Source organism: Neolamprologus brichardi, chromosome 8 (assembly GCF_056152115.1).
Source record: "Neolamprologus brichardi isolate AB-2024 chromosome 8, ASM5615211v1, whole genome shotgun sequence".
NCBI classification, from domain to species: domain Eukaryota; kingdom Metazoa; phylum Chordata; class Actinopteri; order Cichliformes; family Cichlidae; genus Neolamprologus; species Neolamprologus brichardi.
This window is the reverse complement of record NC_142111.1, coordinates 17,188,702-17,204,721: the sequence shown is the minus strand read 5'-3', so window position 1 is coordinate 17,204,721 and position 16,020 is coordinate 17,188,702. Positions and strand designations below refer to the sequence as shown.

Genomic DNA, 16,020 nt, shown 5'->3' with positions numbered 1-16,020 from the left:
TGCTCACTGTGCTCTTTTATCTTAAACATTTGGGTACAAAAGAGATTTTAGTCTTGGAAGTCAGTCTACTTCATTAAAACACGGACATTTAAATGTTGCTGAAAAACTGTAGCCTAAACAAGTAAACCGCTTCGACACTGACATGCTTTATTATGCTGAATATGCTTTATTTTATTTATTTATTTTGTCGCAATCATACCTCTGGACCACCTCAGCTCTTTATTATTTATGACAATTCCAGCAGGCTCTTCAGAGTCACAGTTATGTGTGAGTAAATGCTGGGTTAATGCTGCGGATAACAGCATCCATCATGCAGTTTCATTAGCACTGTCCTCTGACCCCTTCCACATAATGTTGTGAAATGTGTCAGGTGCCAGATTATGGGGAGGCATGACGATCAATACAGAAATAAGAGAGACGCGTGCGATGTTTCTGGCCCGGCTGCAGAATAAACCTTCATCCAGCATTCTGCCGCCTGTCACAAATCTGAAAAACAAATGCACTTGCCCACGGCAAGAGCCATCAATAATAATATAATGTGTGGACAATGATGAATTAGAGCCAGACTTCTCAGTGCATTGCTGTTCTACAGACAGAAACATTATTGGATGAATGAATTGATCTCTGTGTTCACATTAGTTTGCTTAATCTGTATTTGAGTCGATGGGACAACATACTGTTTCACTTCACCGAATTCAGAAAAGTTTATCACGTCCAATAATCAAAAGCTGTTTATGAAAGCATCTCCTTTTTGTCTCATTGATTAGGCAGCATAATGCGCCGCAATCACTAATCACTCAGACAAAATGCACTTAGAAAATGACAAATGTATTTTATATTCAATAACATCGATTTTTCCCCCCTTGCTTAGGTAACAGGTTGGAGCTTAAACAGAGGGGCAATCAAATGTATTTCTCTATAACAATTACCGACGCTAACTTTGGACAAAGAACATGTTTAAAATAGGTCGTTGTGTTTAAACAAAGATGTTGTAACAGTTCAAATTCCCTTCAGTTTTTGTCACTGAACTGCTTGGGATCTGGGATGTTGCAGTATGATCACATCAACAGTTGCTGCAGGTTTGTTGGCTGCACATCTGTGATGCGAATCTTTCGTTCCACCACATCCTGGTGGTGCTCTCTCGTCATGTTTAAGAAATAACTCTGAGATGATTCGACCAGAACTTTTTTCTAATGTTCTGTTGTCCAATTTGGTGAACCTGTGTGTATTTTAGCCTCAGTTTCCATTTGGTTGCTGCTTCAAGGTATAACATGCTTTGGGTTCAGAGATGCTCTTCTGCATACTTCTTCATACTTCATACCTCTAACCTCTGGCATCAACAAGGCATTCCCTAGAGATGGTTTAGGGTAAAAATCTCAGTAGATCAACTGTTTCTGAAATACTCAGACCAGGCCATCTGGCACCAACAACCATGCCATGTTCAAAGTTTCTTAAATCATCGCTTTTCCCTGATAATGTTTGTTTTCAACTTCAGCAGGTTGTTTGGCCATGTTCGCATGCCTAATGCACTGAGTCATTGCCATGGGATTGGCTGATTAGATTTTTGACATAATGAGCAGTTGAACAATTGAACAGGTGTAACTAACAAAGTGGCATTTGAGTGCATATTATTAGTATTATACTATTTAGCATCAGTACTGCCAAACATCGTAGTATAACTTGTAGTTTTTAAACAATACTATGGTCAACCTACATAAACGTCCACAGGTCCTTGTATAAACTAGTCAATATTACTGAATACAAAGAAAGCTAATACCAGAAAACAGCTCCAAGCAGCTTCATTTAAGTAGTTATGTTACTCTAGACCCATGAGATCCTCATGGCCCACAATGACAATAGCATTGGTATACATGTTCCTGTGATCAGTGTCTTGACCCAAATGTCACAGGGCATATACAAACACAAAAAGTAATAATAGTCCTAAGGGTTTTCATTTTCTTATAATGCAGGATTTAGATAAATAAATAAGAAGCAAATATAGATTGATAGTGAAAAGGAAATGGACTATATTGATTTGAACTGAAAATGAAGGCCACTGGCTACTGTGGCTTTGCCTTTCACCCATTGTGACCCGAGTGTTAATATAAATGCAAGTATTTAACCTTAAGCTATGCTGTATATGATTGCATGGTAAGTCCAAGTTTAGCTGTGACTTCTTCTATTTGACACTAACAGTTAATTGTCTGATAATGGCTGTCTTGAAATTGTATTCTGCAAGGGATTTTGCCAATAACCTCTAATAAAGCAGGTTGAAATGGATACAAGGAGTAAGTTAAATCTTGGCCACACTCACCCAGAGGCACAGAGGAAACTTGAGCCTCAAAGATTTGGTGCATTAGTTCTGCTAAGCTAACCGTGAATGCTAATTGCAGGAAGGACAAACTGTAACCCCTGCCCTGTGGCCATGAACCCATTAAACAGCACAGAGAGTTCATAGGTATGGAGAGTGCACAAAGAGGTTTGCCTGAAAAGACCTGCAATCTGATTTCAGTTTAAATGGGGATACCTACTTACTGTTTTTCAAAGGTTCCCCGGGGATGTGCCCTCCCTGTATTTAAAGTAAGACTGCTTGTCACTCCAGAACTGACCGCAAATCATCTGTACAATGCAACAGGTTCTGGAGTCTGTTGTGTGAGACAGAGAACTTGGGTGTCTCTCTACAGGACAGATCAGTTATGTCTAAGTGCTTGTGGTTTCACGCCCTGGAGGGTAACAACCCAGTCATGGTAACATATGACACCCTGTACATGGAAAAGGTGTTCTTTATGATCAGGAGCAATAAAGCATTGCCACTGAATCACCAACCTTAATTATGTAGATTGAACTTTCATTTAGGCATAGATTGCTAAAAACAAACCAGACAAAATACAAAACCATGCTAGTGATAAAACATTACCAGGAATGCTATTATGCACACAACAGTATCCCAATTTACATTGATTGCATGCTAACGTTTGCTAATTAGCAGCAAACGTAAATGTGTTTGCTCAAAACCAGATGCTGGACAAACCAGATTTATATTTGACATTTGATAAAGTATTTGTCCCTTTCATGATTTCCTAGTTTTTTCCATATTTCCCACACTTAAATGTTTTAAATCTTCAAATAAATGTTCATATTTGACAAAGGTAACTATAAACAAAATCTGCATTTTATTACTTTATGAAAAAGTCACAGCTACTTTCTGCCACTGAATGTGCCATCTGCATCTGCTAACGACTCTTATAAAGAACAAGTGGTCAAATGGTCCATTTATGAGGCCTTGGACAGTTTACATTGGTGGAAGATACACACAAGTGTAACTGATAACCTGGTAGCTGAATGTTCCACACATTAATGCTTAAGTTTATTTACGCTGTTTGTGTAAAACACAGAAATACATTTATTATGTGATGCCCTTTATAGTGAAGTTAGTCTAAATGTAAAACCTAATAAGATGTGGTAGTGTGATTAACACAACAGTGGCTGTGTAATTTAAAACAGCATCAGTTGAGTTTTTATACAAGTTTGTTACACTGATATAATTTCTTTCAGTTTCTACAGTCTCCAAAGTAAAGATCATGGTCTTGTCCTCCCCAGATTTAGCATGCTGTGTCCACTTCATCCAAACTTTGGGGGAACGAAACCCAACCCTTCACTCGGACATGGCTGTGGCCTGCCTCGCTCCTATCTGCCCCTGCCCCAGGGAGGCTTTTAAAGGAACTTTGGTGGGCGAGACAACATCTTCTCAAGAGCATTGTAGTTACATTAGAGCGTAATTAGGCGATAAAGCTTAAGGCCATGTAACCCACTGCTAGGTGTCACACTCACAGCTATCCATCTCTTTTACAGGGCTGACAGGGGACAGGGGCACTCCTCTGGGAGCTGGACTGTAGTAAATTAAAAATCTCTGGGCATGACAAGGGGGGTCACAGATATTTGGTTTGACATTCCATTTTGGCTCATAAGCTTTGCGCTGGAGATTAGGTTAAACACAGTGCAGTCCAAATCTTTATTTAAATCATTTAAAAATATTTAGAGACCTTATAAAAAATAAGGTCTCTAAAATTACAAAATTGGAATACATTTATTTATTAAATTAAATGTATGAATAATATTTTAGAAAAATTACAAAATAAAATACTTTTTAACCTCACTGGTGGCATAGTGCTATGAAAAAGTACTTTCCCCCATCCATATATATTTTTTTTTTTGCATGTTTTTCACATGTTTGAGATCATCAAATAAATTGTAATATTAGACAAAGATAGCTAGAGTGAATGCAAAATGCTATTTTGAAATGATGGTTTCATTTATTAAGGGGAGAGACCTATCCAAAGTTACCTCACCCATGCCAAAAAGTAATTGCCCCATAAACCTAATAACTGCTTGTGCCTCCCTTGGCAGCAAAAACTGCAATCAAGCATTTGTGATAACTGACAAAGAATTCTGACCTACTGACAATTTTTTTTTGATTCAGACCATTGAAGGGTTTTCGAGCATGAACCTTCTGTTTAAGGTCACACCAAAGCATCTCAGATTTAGGGCTAGACTTTGACTAGGCCACTCCAAAACCTTCATTTTGGTTTTTTGAGCAGAGGTGAGTTTACCAGTGTGTTTTGGATCTTTGTCCTGCTGCATAAACCCAGGTGTGCTTGCGCTTTAGGGCACAAACTGATGTGATCCTGATCTCCTTCAGGATAAAAGCAGCTCCAGACTATCACACTATTGTAATTTAAAAATTTGTTTGATAATTTGTTATGGTGTCAGTAAAACCTCGAACACTGAACCATATTAGATGTGCTGATATGGTTATGAAATCTTGTAATCAGTTTTCTTCCAGCATGAAATATAATTTATGCTCATTAAAAATTACCATAGTTTAATTTTTATCATTTAAAATTGTGATTTCACAATTAAAAGCTTGAAGAAACTGCATTATAGCATGGTGTCACTTTGTGTCTTTGTGGTCTACAGTAAGTAACAATGAAACGTAAGACAAACCAGAATGTGGTCAATATTTTCCTGATGCATCATGTGATTTCCCCATTTTTCCCCAGCTCACGAAGGACGCAGGGCTATCATCAGCTTGATATAATATTAGAAACCAGTCTTGAGAGATAAGGTGTCTGCTGAAGGTCATCTGCGCCCTCTTGAGTGAACATAAGAGCCCTTTGTGGTTGGGTTAAATGCACCTGACAGGCTGTTGGAGGACAATCACCCATTTTAATTGTCATGTAACGGTTTCATGTAGAGCCAAAGTGTCTGCAACACTTCAGTGGTTGGAAATCAGAGCCCAGCCACACAACCACAGATGTGGTTATCTGAACATTTGCTAGAGGAAATAAAAAAAAGACATTTGGAAGAACATGCTGATAGATAATCCAGCTATCTGCAACAATTTGTTAAATTACAGAGCTTAATACATCTTTTAATAAAAGGGTTGGAAAAATACTAACTGCCTTAATACACCTTTCAAATAGACTGCTAAATTACTTTTTCCTGTGTAACACCTATCCAATATGGGTTTAATGAACACACTAAATTTCGCAATTTAGCAGAAGCCAAAAATGGCAGGAAACAAGGTAATTCACTACACCCACAATAACAAACCCCTGCCCATTCTCCCTCTATTTCCATGAATGCCATTTCATATTAAGCTGCAGTCCTAATCTAACGTCAAAGACAGACTCATTATCGACAATCACAGGAATTAGTTACATCATTTCACCAAAGTGGACTAATCATTTCCAGGATACTGCAGAAGCAGATAAAACCATTTAGAAAAAAATAGGATCTCTTAAATAGAATAACTGACATCTATATCTTCTGTCATGCTTAGGCTGAAAGGTTTCAGAAACTGCATTAGATGCCATTGAAAATCTGCGGGAAAAAGACATTGCTTATATTTTTCCAGAGCTGCGCTGTGCCAGTCGTATATTACCAAATACTGCATTACAAAAGCCTGTGTTGCATCTAATTCTGTCACCAGTGTAACAACTGGCACAGTCTATAGATAAATTCAGTGATAATAATACACTTTTAAAAAGTTTTAGCCCTCTGAAACATCACTGCTGTCATCTGCTAAAACAGCAGAATTAGCTCATTGTTTATAGGTTGGAAGTTACCATAAATCCACTACTAAGGGATATATCTATATCTGGAGACAGAGAAAGAGAGACAGAGAGGGAGAGAGATGTATATACACACACACACTTAAAAATGGATGATGAAAAAAAGGATGATTAAATAGGCTGGGTCATCAAGTTTAGTTGTTTTTTTCCCCAATTTTCCCCAGTAATAAACCTGGATCTTGTTTAGGCCAAAGACCTCTGATGTCTATCAGCAGAGGTCACTGTCTGGGGGCAAGTGGAGCCCACAGCAAGATGGGTGGATCATCACTTTCCCTCAACACATCATCAAGAGAACAATCCTTATTGCCTTGACACATTCCTAGCATTTCTCCAGCTGTTGTTCATGCATGTAGTATGTGACAAAGTATAAATTAACTTCATGATGGTCATATTTGAACATTTATTAAATTCCAAGTATCAAACTGTGAGCACTGAAAGACTGATACAAGAACAGCTGCAACTGTGCGTTGTTAAAATGTCAAAATACCAAAAAGACCAAGGGGAAAGAAAAGTCAAAAAAGGTACAGTATATACAAAAATGATTTTAGTCAAGAAAGAATAAGACAAATACATAAAAGAATGAAATATTTAACACAGACCAGAAACGAGCAGAAAATGTAACAACTGTTACTTAAATTACAAATGCGGTTTGGGAATGGAAAGAAATGACAGGAAACGATATAGTAATGGTACACTGGATGCCAGCAGATAAATCCAATGTGATAAAGGCTTCAAAGGCAGAGGGAAGTCTTCCTCTGTGCACTTAGGTTGACCTGTAAACCAAAAAACACAAGAAGAGATTCAATTAACTTGAGCAATCACTGAATTGATACATGGAGACAAGTCATTTCCCATTTGGTAACTACAGTTTTGTATCATTGCTTCTTTTCGAAGTTCTCGACAAAAGCCACTCACCTTTTAATTAAGTCGGTACTTTAAAATTACTTTTAACATCTGCTTATTGAGATTACAATCAATCTTTCTACATCTAAAAGCTCCAATGAAAAAAAGCACATTTAAGGCATCCTGAGGTGAAGGAAAAGATAACCTTAAAGAGATTTGGATTTTTGGCCAGAGTCCCAGTATAGTCATGGCTATGATATACACCACAAGGATAAGCTTCAAAATGCCAGGTTGTGGTTACCAAACACATGACAAGAAACTGTTGAGCTCTGCAACCAGGTTCTAGGGACAAGTATGGCTGACGGTGAAAGAGACAATCTGGTATTTGAAAAGTATGTTGTGATGTGTATAGACTATTATGGATGTTTACCTGCCAGTACCTATTCAGCTTACTCAAATAAAGCTGAAAACGAACTCTAATAAAATCTATGATTTATTTCAAATTAGATATAGAGGGAAATAGTAAGAATTCCTTTTAAAATACTTTAGGTCTGGATTGAAAAACAAGTCAAAAGAACACCTCAATTCTTTTAACTTTGACAAAACAGGGGTAGTATTTATAACAGGCCCACTTTAATGGACTGCCTCATGCTATATAGAAGGTTTATGTTTATTTGGTCACTGGGTAGATATTTATAACAGCCACAGATGTACAAAGTGAAAGGAGGACTTCAAGGTCTCATCTATCTTTCACTATCGGATATTGAAAAGTGGATGGACAGAGATAAAGATCAGCATATGCTGCAGCTCGACGTGCACATTGTAAACAGGACTGCTCAGAGATTCAGCGGTATGAAACTGCCATTCTGAGCAGTACTATGCACAGCAGACAAGAGGAAGACTCACTTGGGCTTTGTCTCAGCATCTGTGACCTGGCGGATAAAGATGGCATCCTCTGGGTGGCTGATGTCTCCTTTCTCAAACATGTAGGAAGCGGCGATTGCAAGCATGGTGCCATCATTATTAAAGGCCAGTGATGCAATACTGGTTGGATACCGATGGAACTGACACAAACGCTTCTTGTTGAATGGATCCCAGATGTTCACAAAGCCATCTGAGCCACCTGGGAAAAGGAGAGGTTCAAGGTCAACCTCAAAAAGTTTTCGGCCCTGTTATTGCTGAGATATGGATCTATATTAACAAGAGTTCTGGATGCAACCTTGGCAGTTAAGAGGTGAAGGTCAGAGAAAAATCTAAGATATTTTCTGTAACTGACTCTTTTTGTATATACATATATAAGCTAAGAAAGATCTAAGAAGAAACAAATACCTGCTTTTGTCAAGTACTAACTAGCCAATCTTACCTGTGGCAAAGGTGTTATGAACACTGTGAAATGAGATGGCATTGACAGGATAAACATGCTCGATTCCTTCTTCCTTCAGCCTGTGGCACTTGAAAGCGTATTTCTTCTTCTGAACTTCCTGGCTTGGGTCCAGGTACTCCACAGCTACACGTCCCTCAATTGAACTCAAGACATACCCCTGGAGCCAAGACAGAAAATATGAGGTTAAAATTTGACTCTATATTATCAGGTTCTATTAGGAACAAATTATCAGCCAGGTTTTAACACAGTCTTCATATTTTATAAAGTCTACCTGTTTGTTGGGGAAGGCTCTAATGCAGCGCGTCTGATACTTCAGACTGGACTCTCTTCTTTGCTGCACATATCCCATGTTTCTCAAATCCCACACCAGTACTCGTCGACCTGCTGTGCCAACAATCAGCCTATCTCCAGCCACAGAGAGGGTATACACCTTTGACAAAGACAAGTTATGAGACAAGATGGCGACATCACTAGCAGTACCAAAAATCATGAAAGGTATATGCATATGCATACAACATTACTTAACCACATGCAAACATATTAAACTTAACATCTTTTTCTTTGTTAACCATTATGGGAAAGTAAATGAATACAATTACAATGTCTAATGTAGGGAGAATCCAAAATACTTTGTTGCTTTGAAAAAGGATGAATCTCCAAAAATGTCATGTTTTCTTTTTTAAAACTTTAATAGCAATTCTAGTGATTTAGAGCTGAAAACATGTATATAACAATCTTATAAACAATATGGTTAAGCTCAGTGGTGGCTCTACTGCTTTACCTTGTCCGGCTGAGTAAAGGTGCCAGCGTTGCAGGGCGTTCGTGGGTCCCACAGTCGAACTGATCTATCCCAGCTACCTGTTACCATGACATTAACTTCTGGGCAGTACTCTACACAACGAATGGCAGCATCATGTGTTCCAACAATTGTGTCTGTTTAAAGAGAAGAAACCAGCAGAATATAGATGAAAGCATTCCAACATATATGTTTTACTACTGGAAGTTTTTAAATCCACCTACCAGATTAGTAACATACCTTGGTCTGTGTTCAAATCATGCATTTTTAACTGTGCATCTAAACCTCCACTCCAAGAATGTGTTGGATCCTGAAAGTTAAAGGTTTTATTATTTGAGCACACCAGACTTCAAGGCTATAACATAACAAGAAGAAACCTAAGCAGAAAATATGTGACCTACATAAAATGCACAATCCAGAACTGGAGCCGTGTGCTGGTACTTCATTCGCATGGTGTTGCCTCCCACGTCATAGAGACGGACAGTGCAGTCCCAAGAGGAAACCAGGAGAAACTGGGCTGTGCTGGGACTGAACTTGACAGCAGAGATGCCATCCTCTGGTCCCTGATTGAGCTTGTACTCGTTTGAGCCTGTCATCTGCAGCAGAGAAAAATGAGCAGGCGATTTTAACTTTAATAGTAATCAACCCTGCAAGGTGTTTTAATGCAACCTAACTGACATTTAGACTGGAATCACAACAGGACACAACAGAGGTCAAACATTATAAACTGGGCTGTTAATTTCAATCTAACTGCCCAGTTTTAAATACTGCTCCACTATGAACATCTATGACACTGTCAAAACACATATTTTATTCATTTCCTCATTCATTTGGAAAAAAATGTCTGTACAGAAATGTTTAACACTTTATTGGGCAAGGAGCTATATTTGGTAAGTTAATAGCCAAAATTAGCACCCCAATGCTTCATATTGAAATTGTAGAGCCATGGATTCCTCCCAGTGAGTCAGCAAAGATCAGGTTATATATATATATATATATATATATATACACACACACACACACACACACACACACACACAGTGACCTACACTTCAGTATTATTTCACAAATTGGGGAATTGTGTTTTTGACCCTTATCTACTCCCATACCATTCATCGTAAAATTGAAATGAACACTGGTAGCTGACCAAAGCTATGCTTGATATAGTTCCAGTTGTGTAGTTGTGATAGAAGTTGAGATAGGTGTTGTTTGTTTAGGATTTCTAGAAATTTGAGACGTCTGTGGCATAAAAATTATAGCAACATATTTGATCATATGACCTGTTCACCTGTAACTGGTACAAGGGATGTCAAGTCCATTTTAGACACACACCGGATGTATCTAGCAAGCCATACTTGTGTTATGAGAAACAAACAAAATAAAAAACTATTATAAACGTAGGACAGCAGATGTCAATTGTATATTGAACCTTGCCACAAGTTTGTGTAATAATATAAAGTGATTCAGTGACAAATGTATTCCACTTGACATTTTTAGGCTATAAATAGAACCACAGATGCTATATTTAGTTCATTTTATAAGCATACATCCATGTATTTTTTTACCGTGAGTCTTGTTACTGCTAAAATTGACTTAGTATTTCAATATATGTGATTAATTTATTTTGGACTGAATTACATGTAAGAGAAAATAAGTGGTACCACCACTAGTTATACCATTTTTTACTCCTTGTTAGACATTTACAATTTCTGCATCACCATTTTAGATTCATTTTAGGCTTCACTATTAGTGCTCACCTTCAAAGATGGCTGGATATTTATGTTCTCTCTTTAATTTTGCATTTGTGTAGTTGGAACTTTTTTTTAAGTACCATGCCGTATATAAACCCTAGATCCAGGTGGATACACATGCAGCGAAAAAACTTTAATTGTTGCTGAAAATGATAAATATTTAGTTACAATGTCTTATTGGAAATTATGTCACCTTACAGAAGCTTCACCAAGTATCATAAGGCCTGTGACAGAACAGGACTGCTGTTATCGTTGTGACAAATGCCAGTATTATTCAAGATAAAAATGTTTCCCTAAAATCTCTAAGTTTTTCCAGTACTTTATTTTATAGACACACTTTTTGGAAACATGTTTACCTAAGATGGGGAGGAGTCATTATACTGATTGTGATTTGCAACACAACGTGCTCCAATGACACTTCAGATTAGAAATTTTGAATTTCCACGTCTTTCAGTGACTCCCTTATAAAGGGTTACTATTACTTAGAAGTTATTAGTGGCTTCAGTGAAAACCAAACATGCGTTTTCATACACATTAGAAAGCTACATAAACTCCCTGGTCGCAACCACAGCCTAACAGCAGTTGGTTAAAGGCTTTGTTGCTTGTTTTCAATGCAGCCCACCGACAGAATACCCGCCCCAAATAGTAGCTAGCAACCATATAAACTAAAATACATGTTTATAAGCCTTTCTGTCAGTTGAATGACTGCGTTACTTGTGACTTTATAACCGCATTACTTTTTGTTCCACACTGACTGGACTCATTGTTCAGTTAAATCCAGGAATTACACCAAGCCCACTACTACTCTTGCCACTGGTGTTAGCTAATGCTAGCTCGAAAGGGTAAAAGCAACGAGCACAAATGTTAGTAGTTTCACTTCACTTACCGCTTCAGTCAGATGTCGTTCGGACGTGACCAGTTGGTTTATTTGTCAAGAGCGATTATTATACCTTTTTAGTTAACTATAAAAATATATGAATATACGAGAACACAATGTGGCTGCGTGAGGATAGCTCGCTACCGACAATCCACAAGGCGCTGATTGGTTGAAAGAAATGTTCAAGTTCGCGCCTGCGATTTCATTGGCTGAGCTGATTTCTATGGTTATTTCCGTTGTCTCAATACAGAACACGTGACATGGGTCCCTTTTCTGTCTTACGCCGTATTTCTTCCTAGAGCCTACTTTCTAAGATGAATAGGCCTGATATCTATCTATCTATCTATCTATCTATCTATCTATCTATGTATCTATGCAAGCATTTATCTGTCGTTTTACTCTAAAATCATGAAGTTGTATAGCTCATGTTAAATAAACAGGTAGCAGAAAAGCTGAGAAAAAAGTGAGCACATTTTGAAACAGGCACCTGTACAATGCGCCTTTTTTTGTTGTCCGTTGTTTTGTTTTTGGCTTTTTGGTTTTGGTTTTTGAAGTTGGACTAGGAATTTACCACATAAATTAACCACCATAAATCAACCATATTGAAGCACCTGTAATGGTATATTTTAGTTTAAGCTGCTCTCAAGCGCTATTCAATAAGGAAAATAATAAAAAAGAATAATAAAATAAAGCATATAGTAACGTGATGACTTTTTGAAAAATTAAGAAGGCCGGCTCTCAATCTTTCAGATTCATTTTGTAATTTAGGCTAGTACATTCTAATTTGTGTGGATATGTGACAGTTTTCTTCTTCTAATTATAGGACATGTTTTCCGCAATACTTTTTCTTAATTATATAAAGCAAAATATATATAAGATGATGAGATTTAAAAGAGCTCACGTTGAGGCCTAAATGCTTCACAGAAACCCAACATTTGGTTCATCCAACGTTCCTATTATTTAGAATGCAGTTGTTTATTTTCTAAGTGATCGGTATAAATATTGTTGCCACTCTAATGCTGATCCGTGTTTTATTTTCGAAAATAAAACACGGATCAGCATTAGAGCAAACTTAAGAACAGACCCCTCACAAATGTTTGAAACCAAGAACGACATGACTTGAATAAACATTCGTGTTGCACACACCAAGGCTATATAAAAGGAAACATTTCTTGCTTGAATTAATTTTTACTGAGTGCGAGACCATATAATATACAGAATTTCAATAACAACATCAGAAGAAAACCATACACAAAAAACAGAGGCTTTTTTGGCTTTTTCATGGCTTTAAAATTACGCCAACCACTGCGTCAAAAAGACAAATGCCTGTATCATCTGCAGTTGTTTTTTTGGTGATGGGGTGGGGTGAGGGTGGGGGGTCTTTTAAGAATGACATGATTGTCCTGACTATTACCAAGTGAGCTATAGGCTTATGGGAGACAAAGGCTGGCAGCCTAATTTAAAGCCAACAGTATTGCACAATATTGAAAAATATTAAAATATTGAATTCCACACATTCAAACACTGACACAAATCTCTGTAAATTACATATAGACAGCCAACCCTGTTCAACTTAATACGTTCAAATATATGCACCCAAAATCGATCATAATAATTAAAAAGAAAAAGAAAATAACCAGAAAATCCATTACTTTTGTTCCCCACACGCGTGGGAGCTGTAAAAGGGACCCTGTCTTGCTCAAGGACACTTTAGTAGAAGAAAGCATGATTACATATAATAATAATAATAATAATAATAATAATAATAATAATAATAATAATAATAATAATAATAATAACTGTGTCCGTTCAATCTACAAAATATACAAAACAATTTTTTTCAGTTAATCACTCTCATTTAAAAACATATGTACAATGCTTTATGACACAAATGTTAAACGGGTCTCAGCAGTGGGACTGGGTGAGAATAGTACATGTGGTGGGGGAAAGCCAGGAGTGCCTGGCCGCCCGGTGAGTTTGTAGCAGGGCCCCCGCTCGTTTCTGGGGCTCCATTCTCGTGGTAGAGTATGGGAACCCGCACAATCCTCTGTGCCGCCGCATGGCTCAGGTTGGCCGCCTCCAGCTCGGCGGCCAGCTGCCTTTTCCACTTATTCCTCCGGTTCTGGAACCAGATTTTCACCTGCGTCTCGGTTAAGTGCAGGGACGCGGCTAGGCCTGCCCTCTCTGAGCTGCTCAGGTAGCGCTTAATGTCGAAAGTGGACTCCAGCTGAAAGACCTGACTTCTGGAAAACACGGTGCGCGTCTTCTTCTTCCGACAGGGCTTCTTCTCGGAGTCCAGCTCGTCGTTTTTTCTCCTCCAGTCGTCCTCCTGGTCTGTTTCTTTCTTTGGCTCCTCCGAGTCACTTTCATCCAGGGCGATGTCGTCGTCGGCGCTTTCATCTTTGGCATCTTGATCACTTTTCTGGAGATCCGGAGAGCGCCTGTCCGGTGCCTGTGATGCTTCTCTTAAGCTGACCTTCTCAGACCCTGGAGAAAAACATTTTATTTTGTTAAAACCTATTCTTCAACGACAAAACATTCTGCAGTGAAAGCTATCCTACCTCTATCTCTATTCTATTTTCCCCTTTATGTAATAGGTTTATTGTTGGGATACATTAAGTTTAATTTAGAGTTTTAAGTATTTAAAACGTTTTTATTAAGATTTACGTATCCATTCACGATGTTGAATACACCAAAGCTTTTCCCGATAGAAGAACGTGAATTAATATTAAAACACTATACGTCCCTCGTCTAAAGCAATACAATAATTTACCTCCAGTCCTAAAATGTGCTCCAAGCGTGTAGGGGTACCACCAGGTAGATGCTCTTTCCAGATATTGCGCGGATAGTCCAATTCTCTGTGCTGGCAGCTCAAATCGAGGAACGGACAAATCACCGAGCCGAGAAAAGAAACTGCCTTCCAAAACCCCCTTGTGCGAGCCGAGGATGCCTTTTGGCTTCGTGGGTTTGTCTTCAATATTCAGCAGGTTCTTTATGGAGAACGGCGAGTCTTTTGCAGGTTGGCGAGCCTCTTGAGTATCAGAGTCTGCCATCACCGTTTACTGTCCGACAGGGATCACCATCAAAAGCTGAAAAAAGATATTAAACAGATCTAAAGGATTCTTTGGCGTTAAAATCCGAGCTAAAATAGTTCGCATGAGATGGAGGGAAAACTCAGAAAGTCGCGTAAAGCTGTGCCCAGCTTCCCCCCCACGAGAATGATCAGCGTGAGAGCGCAGAGATCACTGCGTCAGTCTTGCTCCTGACCGTAGTGATGAAATAAAAATGCCATCCGAGTTAAAGCGTGCTCGGTCGCTGCTATTGGACAGGTACAATAGCAAATGGGATTTGAGATGAAACCGCGTGGGGGTCTGACAAGAATGGACTCCAAAGAAAAAGGCCGCGCGAGAGTTTTGGCTTCGGGCTCAGCAGTACGCACCCACTTGTCAACCAATTAGATAAAAGAGGAAAATGTATCAAGGTTATGAGGGGTGTGCGCGAGCCACAATTACCTGTCAGTAAATTGAATAAATGGTCCATTGATTAAATGGTCCAGCGAAATCAAGCAACTTAGCCTTATTAAACAAATTACGCATAGGTTTTACGCACGAATGTAAGCTACGATATACAATAACAAAATGGCGAAGTATTATTCTTAACGCACAAAAAGATTCAGAAAATTGTTAAATATTTAGTCATTTAATGATTTTTGTCATTAAACGCGGACGGAACATTATGACGCACGATTTCGGCGTGCCACTCTTCTGTTGCGTCCTGACGCGCGTGTGTTCGGCAGGAAAGCTGTCCATTTCACCTGCACCGGAGCGCATTGACTTCGGTGTAATTTTATTAGCCAGGAAGTGCTACAGGCAGACATCAAATTGAATGTTTAACCATCGTGATAAAGTCTTTTCACATCAGCTTAGTATCAAAGCAGACAAACCCACAGGGGCAGCAGGTGATCTAATGCGCAAGGATGACAATAGGCCTGTTTCTGTCACACACACAACAGTGCTAGTACTTGAATTAAGCAAATTTCAATTGTGTACCTGAAGAGACATGTATAAGAGCTGTTTGGTCACATTTTATTTGTGCGTATGATGAACGAAAGAAAGACCAGGAAAGAAAATGAATTTATAAGCACACTGCTTTTCTGATCTCTATTTAGACTAAGGGCATACATCTCCAAAAACGGAAGAGATATCAACATTTTGCGTGTCTATTCGGTATAGGGA

At 38.5% G+C, this 16,020-nt stretch overlaps 2 protein-coding genes across 3 annotated transcripts; both read right to left on the bottom strand.

The window, feature by feature from the left end:
* Window positions 1–6,524: 6,524 nt before the first annotated feature.
* On the bottom strand, window positions 6,525–11,997 carry bub3 (BUB3 mitotic checkpoint protein). 2 transcript variants are annotated; one of them, XM_006791070.3, is made up of 8 exons: window positions 11,795–11,993; window positions 9,559–9,753; window positions 9,398–9,467; window positions 9,143–9,294; window positions 8,633–8,791; window positions 8,341–8,518; window positions 7,884–8,100; window positions 6,525–6,907 (listed from the first exon to the last, which is right to left on the bottom strand). In XM_006791070.3, exons 2-8 carry the CDS (start codon window positions 9,751–9,753, stop codon window positions 6,898–6,900), a joined length of 981 nt encoding a protein of 326 aa, XP_006791133.1. In that variant the 5' UTR covers window positions 11,795–11,993; the 3' UTR covers window positions 6,525–6,897. The 2 variants fall into 2 exon arrangements, with proteins under 2 accessions (XP_006791133.1, XP_006791134.1); XM_006791071.3 differs by lacking the exon at window positions 6,525–6,907 and having other exon boundaries at window positions 7,880–8,100; window positions 11,795–11,997.
* A 1,610-nt stretch (window positions 11,998–13,607) lies between these two features.
* On the bottom strand, window positions 13,608–15,186 carry hmx3b (H6 family homeobox 3b). Its single transcript, XM_006791072.3, has 2 exons — window positions 14,559–15,186; window positions 13,608–14,272 (listed from the first exon to the last, which is right to left on the bottom strand). Exons 1-2 carry the CDS (start codon window positions 14,836–14,838, stop codon window positions 13,680–13,682), a joined length of 873 nt encoding a protein of 290 aa, XP_006791135.1. The 5' UTR covers window positions 14,839–15,186; the 3' UTR covers window positions 13,608–13,679.
* Between the last annotated feature and the right edge of the window lie 834 nt (window positions 15,187–16,020).